This window comes from Muscardinus avellanarius (genome assembly GCF_963383645.1).
Source record: "Muscardinus avellanarius genome assembly, chromosome: 10".
NCBI lineage: Eukaryota > Metazoa > Chordata > Mammalia > Rodentia > Gliridae > Muscardinus > Muscardinus avellanarius.
The window spans coordinates 78,340,016-78,354,093 of NC_137796.1; the positions used below are offsets into that span (position 1 = coordinate 78,340,016).

The 14,078-nt window shown below is 45.6% G+C and overlaps 1 protein-coding gene across 1 annotated transcript; it reads left to right on the forward strand.

Annotated features, from left to right (window-relative positions):
• Window positions 1-3,483: 3,483 nt before the first annotated feature.
• On the forward strand, window positions 3,484-10,506 carry AZGP1 (alpha-2-glycoprotein 1, zinc-binding; the record flags this gene model as incomplete). Its single annotated transcript, XM_080703848.1, has 4 exons — window positions 3,484-3,559; window positions 6,183-6,443; window positions 9,043-9,318; window positions 10,187-10,506. The coding sequence occupies 4 exons, from the start codon at window positions 3,484-3,486 to the stop codon at window positions 10,504-10,506; spliced, it is 933 nt and encodes a 310-aa protein (XP_080559974.1).
• Between the last annotated feature and the right edge of the window lie 3,572 nt (window positions 10,507-14,078).

The window sequence follows — 14,078 nt, forward strand, 5'->3', positions numbered from 1 at the left end:
GTCTTAGGTTGTTTCCTTCAGGTATCAAGGATTACTCGTCTTTTTTAGGTTTCCTTGTCCCAAGGAACTCTTACCCGTCATTGGCTACCAGCCTCTTAAATGGGGGTACTTTTCAAACGCAAATTGTGCGCTTTTGCTAAATAAAAATGTTTTCACTTTGTCCTAAGACCACACTGTGTCCCGAGTCTCTAACAAACAAGGTATTGGGAATATTAGTAAGATAGGCATTTCAGTAAGACATTTTCTCCAATTAACACAATGATTTTTATATGTTGAATCAGTTTTACAGAGTAAACAAGTTATTAGTGGGCTAACATTTTTATCTTTTTTCCCTGGGTAACCAGGACCCCACAAGACCAAACCTTCAATAGCACATTTACTATTAGCCTTTGTCCAAAATAATCAAAAGTACCAATTCTTTGTCCAAAATAATACTCTCAGTCTTTGTACTATCCAAAATAATCAAAAGTACCAATTCTTTGTCCAAAATAACCAAAAGTTTCCGCAATGGGTGCAAAATTCAAAGCAAGAAGTCCCAGCAATCGTGACTTGTTACTGAAGACAACGATCTCCCGCTGCTCCTAAACAGCTGGATGAAGTATGGGATGATCCGTAAGGTAAGCCCATGTTTCAGTCACCAGCATTAATCCGAGAGTCTTCTATCCCTGCTTGATCCATATGTCGCACAAGCCACTCAGGTATCCACCGTGCATTATCTTCATCCTGTGAAAAAACACAAACATGCCCTCTTCCCCATATTAGTACGGGGTCAGAAAATTTCCAAATTCCTGTGCAAGGATCTTTCCATTTTACTAAAGCAAAATTGATTTTGGAGGATGGATGCCAATATCTATATGCTGCTGTGCGACCAGTTTTGTCAGCACTCAAGAAATTAATAACACCTCCTTGACCCAGTTCTGTGGGCATTTAAGAAATCTAGTAACACTTCCTTAACCATCAGGGTCTTCAGTATCCGGGAAAACTCTGAATCCCCTAGTATCTTCTCCGTTTTTTGCAGCCTGATTTATAGCTGCTTGAAGTGAAGCTATTAAAGAAAACAACTCATCTCTATGGTACTGAGCAGCAGTTTCTTTCTTAGGAAGCTTAACACAAACCATATCTTCTAACATATATGCAAAAAGCAAAAAACTAATTTTTGACCCATTGTATATTACAATATTTTTTGACCCATTGGATTTTTACAACTCTTACGTTAGGAACTAATCTTCTGACCTGTTGTCTATTACTATTTACACGTTAGGCACCTTCATTTTCTATCTTAGTTTCTTTCTTCATTTTCTGTCTTAGTTTCTTTTGCGCAAAGCTTTACTTTAGTGACCAATTATATATTACAAAATTCCCACGTTTCAGCGCTAACAAAAATCTTTCGAGCAAGCTCCTTTTTTTTTTTTTTTTTTTTTTTTTTGGTGGTACTGGGATTCCTGGAAGCCCTTCTACCTCTGGGCTACACTCCCAGACCTATTTTTATACTTTTTTTTTATTTTTGGAAACAGGGTCTCTTAAGCGAGCGCGGCTGGCTTAGAACCTGCATGATCCTCCTGTCTCCACCTCCCAAGTGCGGGGGTTACAAGCGTGTGCCACCACACCCGGCCTGAGCGCGCTCCTTTTTTATTCAGCGGTGTCCTTCACGGGATCCTCAATTTCAGAATGTCCCTGTACGGGCCCCCACCTGCCGGAGACAGCCAGCAAGAGCATGGGTTCTGAAGAGAGGCGTGAGGATGAAGAATTTTTCATTCTAACGTGGGGGAGCCGCCAGCCTACTATCTCTACTGGCCGACTGCCACAGCAATTTCATGTAGATCTTGAGAAAGCTCGATCAGGGGATCCGCAACGGCGTAGATCCCCCATGAAGTATGTCTGGCATTCCTTTCTTTCATAAAATTATTTTACGGTTATTTCAATTAATAATGTATAATTGGAATTTTATGTATACACATTATGACTAAAACTGATGGGCAGCGGCTTGTGAGAGACTCAGACAGCAAAGCCCAAGGATAAAGTTATTGGGCCAAACATTAAGTTCAAACTGACTTTAGATTGAGCCACTGCATCAGATTAGGTTTGAGTCAGCCTTGTGAAGTGAGACAAAGCATATTATGATTAATTAAATGTCTGACACCCGCCCTGATGTATGTAAATAATAACATTTCCTGTCCTTGAAGGTCCTGCTTGCATGACTATGCACTTGCTTTTCTGCCAAAAAATAAAGTATAAAAACTGTAACAGATCCTGAATAAAACAGAGAAGATTGAATCTGAATTCGTGTGGTCTTCTTCTCTCATCGGCCTCGGTTTTTCCCCCTCACCTTCACACGAACCCCGACCCTGCTAGGGCTGGACCCCGGCAGCCGACCCCTGTTCGTGGGTCAATATATCCCACAGGTCGATGACTATGCCTGGCTCAGTATTCTCTGTCGCGCCAACACTCCTGGCCAACGCAGCTTCTGAGTCAATCTCATCTTTATTGCGCCAACGCCAACCTTGTTTTTCCCAGAGGTATTCATACACAGCTACAGGTCAATCAACATTCTCGTGCTACCACCGCCAGAATACAATAAAGACCAATACAAAACATATACATTACAGATAGATTAATCAATACCCTCGTGTCATCACCACCTGATCCTCTCTCAGGCCTCTTTGAACTTTCCATAACCCCAAACCTTGTTGACTCTGGGCGATGGACAGTCAGCTGAGTCAAACACCAATCTAGGGGAAGGCCTTAATGGCTCCCCACAATTCCCCCTTTTTTACTATATTCAAAGAAGACTGTGCCTGTCTTAGGTTGTTTCCTTCAGGTATCAAGGATTACTCGTCTTTTTTAGGTTTCCTTGTCCCAAGGAAATCTTACCCGTCATTGGCTACCAGCCTCTTAAATGGGGGTACTTTTCAAACGCAAATTGTGCGCTTTTGCTAAATAAAAATGTTTTCACTTTGTCCTATACCACACTGTGTCCCGAGTCTCTAACAAACAAGGTATTGGGAATATTAGTAAGATAGGCATTTCAGTAAGACATTTTCTCCAATTAACACAATGATTTTTACATGTTGAATCAGTTTTACAGAGTAAACAAGTTATTAGTGGGCTAACATTTTTATCTTTTTTCCCTGGGTAACCAGGACCCCACAAGACCAAACCTTCAATAGCACATTTACTATTAGCCTTTGTCCAAAATAATCAAAAGTACCAATTCTTTGTCCAAAATAACCAAAAGTTTCCGCAATGGGTGCAAAATTCAAAGCAAGAAGTCCCAGCAATCATGACTTGTTACTGAAGACAGCAATTTCAAGCCTTAATGGCTCCCCACAATCTCTGCCCACGCTGGCCCTTTATTCTCGCTGTCTGGGGAGGAGCCTGTCCTGGCTCTCTCATTGGCCTGTGGATTCACTCCCCTGGGCAGGAATCCAGGGCCCAGGGAAATAAAGACCTGTGGCTCCCGTCCATCACCTGTATCCAGCCGCAATGGTCGCAATGGTGCCTATCCTGCTGTCGCTGCCGCTCCTCCTGAGTCCTGCAGTCCCCCAGGAGACCCAGGCTGGTGAGTGGGGAAAGGCAGGGACAGGCGCTGGAGAAGGGAGGGAAAGCCAAGGGTCGCACAGGTGTGCTGGGAAAAGGCCTCACTGTGGCTGGGATTCCCTGACATCCTGCAGTAAAGAGTGTGAAGGGCTGTCCACTAACTTAGCTCACACTTCTAGAAGCTTTTCAGCAATCTCTTGATTCACAGGCATTAAGACCTTAAGGAATCTGCATCTAAAGCCAGGCTCTAGAGGTTTCAAAATAAAAAATAAGCCGGGTGTGGTGGTAGATGCTTATAATCCCAGTACTTTGGAGGCTGAGACAGGAGAATTACAGGTTTGCAGACAGCCTCAGCTACTTAGCGAGGCCCTTTGCAACTCAGTGAGACCTGGTTTCAAAATTAAGAATAAAAAATAGGGCTGGGGGTATAGCTCGGAGGTAGAATGCCCCTGGGTTGCATCCCCAGTACTGCAAAAATAAATAAATATAAATAAAAAATAGGCCAGGTATGGTGGCGCATGCTTGTAATCCCAGTACTTGGGAGGCTGAGACAGGAGGATCTCAGGTTCGCAGACAGCCTCAGCTATTTAGTGAGGCCCTTTGCAACTCAGTGAGACCCTGTTTCAAAATAAAAAATAAACAAAATAGGGCTGGGGGTGTCTCTCAGAGGTAGAATGTCCCTGGGTTCCATCTCCGGTACCGGAAAAAAAAACAGAAAGAAGGAAAGAAGGAAAGAAGGAAGGAAGGAAGGAAGGAAAATAGGGTTGCGGATAGAGCACAGAGGTAGAATGTCCCTGGGTTCAATACCCAGTACCACAAAAATATAATAATAATAATAATAATAATAATAATAATAATTAATAGCTTTTTAAAAGAATCTAAGCTGGGTGTGGTGGCACATACTGTCATCCTAGTCCTCAAGAGGCTGAGACAGGAGGATCACAGGTTAACGCCAACCTCAGTAATTTAATTTAGTGAGACTCTCAGCAATTTAGCAAGATTATTTTGTAACAAAAAAAAAATTTTATTTGTAATAAAAAAATTTATTTTGTAACCCTGTTACAAAATAAAAATTTTAAAGGGTTGGAGGTATAGCTCAGAGGTAGAATAACCCCTGGACTCAATCCTCAGTAGCAAAAGAAAATAAAAAAAGAATCTGGCCAGGCGTGGTGGCACACGCTTGTAATCCCCGAGCTTGGGAGGTGGAGACAGGAGGATTGAGCAGGTTCGAAGCCAGCCGCGCTGGTTTAAGAAACCCTGTTTCCAAAAATAAAAAAAAGTATAAAATAGGTCTGGGAGTCTAGCCCGGAGGTAGAAGGGCTTCCTGGAACCCCAGTACCACCAAAAGAAGAAGAAGAAGAAGAAGAAGAAGAAGAAGAAGAAGAAGAAGAAGAAGAAGAAGAAGAAGAAGAAGAAGAAGAAGAAGAAGAGGAGGAGGAAGAGGAGGAGGAGGAGGAGGAGGAGGAGGAGGAGGAGGAGGAGGAAGAGGAGGAGGAGGAGGAGGAGGAGGAGGAAGCAGCTGAATCTAAAATCCAGGATTTAAAAAAAAAAAAAAAAAAAAACTAAAGCACAAAGAGGCAAAGTGACCTGACTAGAATCAGACAGTAGGAGGAGAGCTCCCACTTTTGTCTCTTCCCTCCTCCCAGGGGCCAGGCACACCTGTCTGACTCTGAGAGAAGAGAGAGACCCCAGAGGCAAATGCTAGGGCAGGTTAACAGGCGGGAGGTGCTAGGACAGGCAGGCCCTCAGCCCTCAGTGAGCCTGGAAGGCTGGGGCTGGAGCGCAAGACAGTACTGGGGGGGACACTTGGGGCCATGCAGTCAGTTCTAGGACAGGCAACGAGGCTGCTCCTGATAGCCGGTGTTCAGGACGAAGGAGTGGAAACTAGTGATTTCCAAACTGTGCCAGTGTAAATACACTTTGTTACACTCACAAGTTGTCAGGTAGGTGGTTTTCATTAGTTTGACGACAATCACGTTTATGATGTTAAGCACATTCTATATCAAAATCTGTATTAGCGAGCCAGGCGTGGTGGCGCACGCTTATAATCTCAGTACTTGGGAGGCTGAGACAAGAGGATCGGGGTTCGCGGCCAGCAAACTGACACTGGTGGCTTTTCTGGGTGCACACAGTGATCACTCTACCTTTCTGGGGCTCCTACAAAGAGCTTCACTCCCACAACTGACTTAAATTTTAGTCACATTTATAAACTAATTAGCATGAATAATTTCAGGCCTGGCGTGGTGACACACACCTGTAATCCCAGTATTTAGGAGGTGGAGACAGAAGGGTCACAGGTTCAAGGCCAATCTAATTTAATAAGACCTTCGGCAATTTATTTTATTTTCAAAAGAAAAACTATAAAGGGCTGGGGGCACAGCTCAGAGGTAGAATACCCCTGGGTACCAAAACAAAAAACAAAAAAAAAACAAGACACAGGATGGTATCTGAAAGGTAGTCATCCCTGGAATAAAAGCAGAGTCTGTTCAATTGTGCATGCTTCCAGGAGTGTAAGGCTGTCAGCAGGGCAGGGAGCTGGGCAGGAAGAGGCCCAGCATGATCATGCTCAGGCCTTCCCTCCCTCCTGTGCTCTCCAGCCCTTCGTGTGTGGACCTCACCTCTCCCATTCTTCTCCTCTTTTACAGGGCCTTACTCTCTGACCTTTCTCTACACCGGGGTGTCCAGGCCCAGTAAAGACCTCCCCAGGTTTCAGGCCACAGCCTTCCTCAACGACCAGGCCTTCTTCCACTATGATAGCAAGGTCGGGAAGGCGGAGCCCCTGGGGCCGTGGAGGTACATAGAAGGCATAGAGGACTGGGAGAAGGAGAGCCGACTTCAGAAGGCCAGGCAGGAAATCTTCCTGGAGACCTTCAATGACATCATGGACTATTACAAGGACAGCCAAGGTCAGCACGGTGGGCACCACTGGGAGGGCCTTAGCTCAAGAAAGCGACCGGCGGGATGGAAAGAATCCATCCCCCAGGGAGGAACCAGAGGCACCAGTAGGAACGCACAGGCAAATCTGAGTCCTCTCCCACCCCCAGCACATCAGTGTCTTCCTTCTTCCCTGCCACTTCCTGTGCTTGGCTCCAGGCCTCAGCTCAGCCAGGGAGCGAGGCCTACCCTTGTCCAGGGATGTTGAGTAGAGAACAGAGTTGAGTCCAGGTGGTGGAACTCCTCCAGTCAGAGGCTGTTTGACAGTGAGCAAGTTTCTTAACTGTCTCACCTGAAGCTACAAACATTAGCCAGGCATGGTGGTGCACGCCTGTGATCTTAGTACTTGGGAGGATCCCAGGTTCGAGGACAGCCTCGCCAACTTAGCGAGACTCTCAGCAACCTAGCAAAGACACTGTTTCAAAGCGAAAAAAAGAAAAGAAAAAAATGTAAGAGGCTCCGAGGTAGAATGCCCCTGGGTTCAATCCCCAGTCACACACACACACACACACACACACACACACACTCACACACACACACACACACACTCACACACACACACACACACACTCACACACACACACTCACACACACTCACACACACACACACTCACACACACACACTCACACACACACACACTCACACACACACACACACACACACACACACACACACACACGAAGCTACCTGGAATCTGACGCTTTCAAAAGGAGGCAAGAGTTATGTAGAAGGGTACAGAATGAGAAGTCTTGGTAAGAAAAATGGCCTGGTCCATGTTTCAAAAATAAGAGTGGGGAGGACACAGGCATCCTGGAAGGGCATTGGAAGAAACTTTGGATTAAAAATGTTGAAGTGCATGATTTTGAGTAAAAAGAATGAAGAGAGAAAAGGTTGATCACGGAGTATTAGAAGGTAACAGTTGCTGCATCTCCTGAGCACTCACAATACGCCAGTCACAGGCATTATTAACACCTTTCATGGTCAACATCACCTCCTAAAACAGCGCTATTGTTATTGCCACTTCGGAGATGTGAAAAGTGAAACATAGAAGAATAGGGATGAGTTCACCGCTGGGCCAGGTGGGTAGGGAAAGATGTTGGAATTGAGTCCAGAAAGCTGAAGAACTGTCAGAGCCTGTGCCAACCGCTCTATGCAGGACTGAGTAAACACCTACTTGTATAATCAAATAGGCCTGCACTAAGGAGATCAATTTCTTCTTTTTTCTTTTTTTTTATGTAGTATTGAACTCAGGAGACTTCTACCTCCAAGCTACACTCCCAACCTCTTTCGTTTTTTATTTTGAAACAGGGTCTCGCTAAGTTACTGAGGCTAGCCTCGAACCTGCGATCTTCCTGTCTCAGTCTCCCATTTACTAGGATTATAGGCATGCGCCTCCATGCCAGCTCTAAGGAGGTTGACGTGAGAGAGTTGCTGTGCATGGGCAAGTGGTTGGAGCTTAAGAGATATGGAATACAACTATCAACCACTAGAGAAAAGGGAAGAAGGGATCCAATTTGTTTACTCAAGCAGTGATATGAACTGAAAGAAAAGGAGCGATTCCTCAAATCTATAGAAACCCATAAATAATTTCTATTTAACTTGGAAATGCATTTCAGGTTTCCTATGAACTCACCACCTACTCAAAGAAAGAAACTTCATTAGATGAGATGGTGTAGAAAAGCTAGAAATCTGTATCTCTCTTAAATTCCCTTGCTGCAAAGAACACATCTCATCTCACACTAGCCTAAAACACCAAACAAAACAGAGGTCTCCCCTACCACCAGCATGCCTGGCTTTTAACCTACTTACTGAAATAAAGATACTACACAGCCAGGCATGGTAGTGCACACTTGTAATCCCAGTACCTGGGAGGCTGAGACAGGAGAGCTCAGGTTTGAAGCCAGCCTAGGCAACTTAGCAAAGCCCTCTGCAACTTTGTGAAATCCTGTTTCTAAATAAAAAATAAAATTGGGATGGGGATATAGCTTGGAGGTAGAATGCCTTAGGGTTCAATCCGCAATAGCCCCCCAAAAACAGATAGTACACACTTAAGCCAGGCACGGTGGTGCATACCCATAATTCCAGTACTTGGGAGGCTAAGACAGGAAGATTGCAGGTTCAAGGCCAGCCTCAGCAATTTAGCAAAACCCTGTTTCAAAATAAAAAATAAAATAAGCCGGGGATGGTGGCGCACACTTGTAATCCCCACGCTTGGGAGGCTGAGACAGGAGGATCGCGCAGGTTCGAAGCCAGCCTCAGCTGGCTTAAGAGACCCTGTTTCCAAATAAAATATAAAATAGGTCTGGGAGTGTAGCTCGGAGGTAGAAGACCCTTGGGTTCCATCCCCAGTACCACCAAAATAAATAAATAAATATAGATTTAGGGGTATAGCTCAGAAATAGAGTGTCTTTGGGTTCAATTCCCAGTACCACAAAAACAAAAGAGATTGCATATTTAGATTTCCAAAACCTTTCTTCTTATTGGGGTTCAATGTGTGCAGGAATAAGAGCCAGTCCACTGGCACTGGCACCAGAGTGACTGGTTCCCTGCGGGGTCGGGGTCGGCTTCAGGTTTTCACACCTTTCAGGGAATGTTCGGCTGTGAGATCCAGAATAACAGAAACAGTGGAGCATTCTGGAGGTATGCCTATGACGGACGAGACTTCATCGAATTCAACAAAGAAATCCCAGCCTGGATCCCCTTGGACCCAGCAGCCGTGAACACCAAGCGGAAGTGGGAGGCAGAAAAGGTCTATGTGCAGCGGGCCAAGGAATACCTGGAGGAGGAGTGCCCAGCAATGCTACAGAGGTACCTGAACTACAGCAGGACTTACCTGGACCGACAAGGTACTCCTTGCTTGCTATGGCCTGCCCCCAGCTCCAAGCTGAAAAAGGCTATCTCAGACTAGGTGCTCAGGGGACATCTCGGGCTGCTTCCAACCATCCCTGGGTAGCATTTAGTCTCCCATCTCTTACCCCTGGAATTCATTCCTTCTCTCGAATGACATGATATGGGATCCATGAAAAATGTTCAATGATCCAGGGGTGGTAGCACATGCGTGTAATCCCAGTACTTGAGAGGCTAAGACAAGAAGATAGCATGTTCAAAGCCAGCCTCAGGGACTTAGAGATACCCTCAGAAACTTGGTGAAATCCTGTTTCAAAGGAAAAAATAAAGTGGAGCCAGGTGTGGTGGTGCATGTTTGTAATCCTAGAATTTGGGAGTCTGAGACAGGAGGATCGCAGCTTCACAGCCAGCCTCAGCAACTTAGTGAAGGCCTCTGCAACTTAGTAAGACCCTGTTTCAAAATTTAAAAAAAAATAGACCCAGGGGTATAAATCAGAGGTAGAATGCCTTTGGTTCAATTCCCCAGTAAAAATAAAATAAAATAGGTCTGGGGTTTTAGGTCAGAGAAAGAATGCCCCTGGGTTCCATTCCTAGTAACACACACATACACACACACACATGCACGCACGCACAGTAGGGTGGGGAGCTAGACAACAGAGGAGAAACAGAGATTCCTTGACCCCATAGGGAGGGCTCCAGGGAACCCTCAGCCTTCCCAATCTAGATAAAGGTTTATTGGGAGAAGTGGGTGTGGAGCTTAGAGCTCTGCTGATAGAGACATCCAGGGAGCTGGGAGCAGAAGAGCCGTGTGCTGGCTGGGGGAAGTCCGCCTCAAGCCCTCAGTGTCCTTCCTCTATCCCCCCACAGATCCTCCTTCTGTGTTAGTCACCAGCCCCACGGCCTCAGGAAGAAAGGACACACTCAAATGTGTGGCCTATGCCTTCTACCCACAAAGAATTGATCTGCACTGGACCCGGGACGGCGAGGTGCAGGAGTCTGAATCAAGAGAAGATATTCTTCCCAGTGGGAACGGCACTTACCAGTCCTGGGTGGTGATGGCAGTCTCTCCTCAAGACAGAGACTTCTACTTGTGCTCTGTGGAGCACAGAGGGCTGCCCCAGCCCCTCAAGGTGTCATGGAGTGAAAGGCAGAAGACAGGAGCTAAAGGCAATTTGGGGACTCAGTAAGAGTAGTCACCCTTTCTGCCTGGAAAAAGAGAGTTGTATTTTAGCCAAACACGAGACAGGAGGATCGCAGATTGGTGGCCAGCCTCGGCAACCTTGGGAGAACCTCCTCAACTTAGTCTCTATTTCCAAATTAAAAATTAAAAATAGGGATGGGGGTATAGGCCAGAGGTAGAATATCCCTGAGTACTGGATTCCCAGTACCACGAAAGAGAGGAGAGAGAGAGAGAGAAGGAAGAAGGAGGAGGAGAAGAAGAAGGAGAAGGAGAGAGAGAGCGCATCAAACTTTAGAAATGGCCATCAAATTCACCAGCAAGGTCCCAGGAAGCAATACCAAGGACAGTACAAATCCAGGTGGAGGATCTGGAGACAGAAAACTAGGCTCACTCTCACTACCAAATGATCACCTGGTCAAACTCCCCATTGTCTATAAAACCTCACTCATAACAACCCCTTGCCTAGCACATCAGAAAACAGTATTTTTAAACTATAAAATGCTGTAAAAAAAAAAAAATGTGAGTTGATTTTATCATTCATTCTGCCCCCAAACATTGGATTCATCTGAAATTTTTAATATAATTTTATTGGTGCATTGTAGTCCCACATCGTAATATAGTTCAGAGTGTTAAGGCCATACATACACAGCACGCTTGGTCCACTTGACACGAGGTTTGGACTGTGGGCACTGTGACCTTGGCATATCCCAAGAGTGGCTTGAATCACAGTCAGGCAGTCCTTGCTGATAGCCACAGATGTGGCCATGTCCCCAGTGGTTGTGGGTCCCTAGGAATCTACAAACCCAAGCATCGTCTCTCCCTCAGTTTCCCCAGAAAAGAAGCCCTTTGCTCCCTGTGAGGCACGGTCCTCCACTTCAGCTACTCCATCTTTCCCACACCTGTTGAGCCGGCACCACACACAGCCAGGGCACATTTGAGCGGCCTCTTCGCTCCTGGGCACACTCCCGGGGAAGCACTCCAGCCCCCTTGCCCCTGGGCTCCCTCCAGATCCTTGTGAGTGTGTTTTTCCAACTGAGTCACCCCTGCCATCCACCGGCTTCATGCCCAAAGGCGGAGCAGAGCTCTCACAGCTGACCTTTCTATTAAGCCTACCTTGCTGTGTGACAAGAACTTCCTTGAGATCTCATCCCCAACCTCTCCCACTCTGTGTGCGGTGCCGGGGTTGAACCCAGGGGCATTCTACCTTCAAGGTACACCCCCAGCCCTATTGTTTTTTGTTTTGGGGTTTTTTTTTGCGGGTCTGGGGATGGAACCCAGGGGCATTCGACCTCCGAGCTACACCCCCTGTCCTATTTTTTATTCTTTATTTTGAAACTGGGTCTCACTGAGTTGCAGAGGGTCTCACTAAGTAGCTGAGGCTGTCCGTGAACCGCGATCCTCTTGTCTCGGCCTCCCGAATACTGGGATTACAAGCCTGCGCCACCACACCCAGCTTATTCTTTATTTTGAAACAGGGTCTCACTAGGTTGCTGAGAGTCTAAGTTGCTAAGGCTGGTCGTGAACCTGTGATCCTCCTGTCTCAGCCTCCAAGTACTGGAATTACAAGCATGTACTACCACACCTGGCTCAGAAGTTTCTTTTTCTCTTTCTCTCTCTTTCTTCTTTTCTCTCTGTGTGTATGTGAGAGAGGGGTGCTTACTGGCCCTCTACTACTGAACACCCCAGCCCTCTTTATGGGTCTCACTAACTTGCCATGACTGGTCTTGAACTTGTGATCCTCCTGTCTCAGCCTCTCACGAACTAGAATTACAGTTGTCTACCACCAAGCCCAACTAAGAAGTTATTTTTCTTTGTTTATTTTTGTATGTAGTACTAAGGACTGAACCCAGGGGTGTTCTACCTCTGAGCTACAACCCAATCCTATTTCAGTTTTTATGTTGAAATAGGATCTAAATTGCTAAGGGCCTAAGTTGCTGAAGTTGGCCTTGAACCTGCAATCCTACTGTCTCAGCCTCCCAAGCACTGGGATTACAGGCATGCACCACTAAGCCTGGCTGAGAAATGACTTCTTTAGTCTACATAAAACCCATGTTCCCCTCCTCTAGAGCAAAAGGGACAAAAAAAAAAAAAAAAAAAAAAAAAAGAAAGAAAGAAAAAAAAAGTCCTATTGAACAGTAAAGAGTTACAGGGAAGAAAATCTAGTCAAGAGGAAAAAATAGAGCATCTGATATTTCAAAAGAGATTAACACTTTGAACAAATAAAAAGTAACAGGGTAAACATCTGGGTCAAAGGGGAAACCAAAGTCAACATAAGCGCCAGGGGCTGACAGAAGATTGGAATGTGAGTCCTGACCCAACCAATGACAGAGGGGTGGGGGGAGGACCAGGGGGAGGCAACCTGGGAAGGTGAGGAGGAGAGGGACACAGAGCCATCTGAAGCCCAAGTAAATTTTTCTGAAAGGAATTATATTTCAGAGGTTTTGAGAGCCTAAAACAGCTTGTCATGTAAAAGTCAAAAGATTGTTTCTACCCAGTTGCATGTGAAACAGCTGAGAGGGGAAGAGTCTCAAAGGCCAGATGAGGGAGGTGACCTGGGAGTGGGGCTGGACCATGGGCATCCATTTGATGAGGTAGAATAGAAGAAATAAAATTTTATCCAGGTGAAAAAAATTCAGGTAGAAAGGAGACACATTGGGAAGGAAAATATGGTTTTAAAATCTGAAATCTTTAGTTTAATTTAACAGAGCTTGGTTTTTCTTAAAAATGTTAGGCCCATACTTTCAAATCATCATGGGCTGGTTCAGGAAATCCCTGAGTCTATTAAACCTGAGAAAGCATCACCTTTGTCAAAGTTTTGTTTTGTTTTGTTTTTTGTGGTACTAGGGATTGAACCCAGGGGCATTCTACCTCTGAGTTACACCCTCAGCCCTATTTTTTATTCTTTATTTTTGAAACAGGGTCTCACTGAGTTGCAGAGGCCTCACTAAGTAGTCCCCAACTGACATCCTCCTGTCTCAGTCTCCCAAATGCTGGGATTACAAATGTGCGCCACCACACCCAGCTTCCAAGTTCCTTCTGCCTCCAGAAAAAATCTCCAGAAAAAGTTGCACCTTTTATTAAAGAGAGCCCTGCACTCTGGCTTTCTGGGCTTTTCCACTCACTAGGATTCTTATCTAAAAGGAATTCCCACCTTTTACGCTAAAGCTTCAAAGGAACCCCACTATCCCATGTGCCCCAGCCACCCTCTGTAGTGGGTCCTATAAAACAGGATAGATCTGTGGGGCAGGTTTGGACTCTCTTTGCAGAGCTCTGGGACACTCTGGGCTGCTCTGTGCTCCCCTCTCCCTGCAGCCACTCTCACACTTTTCGAGAAGGACCGTGTTTTCCCTACTTGCCCTGGTCTCCATTTCTTCAGCCGCTGCCTCTGCATGTAAATTTTTTGTCCCTCCCATCACATGAAAACAAGTGAAACTTCCTTGCCCTTGTGTCTTGCTCTTCATCTTCTTCTTCTTCTCCCCCCTACCCCTTTTTCGGTCTTAGAGATTGAATCTAGAAGCACTTTGCCTCCAAGCTATACCCTCAGCCCTTTTTTATTTTTTATTCCAAAACAGTCTTGCT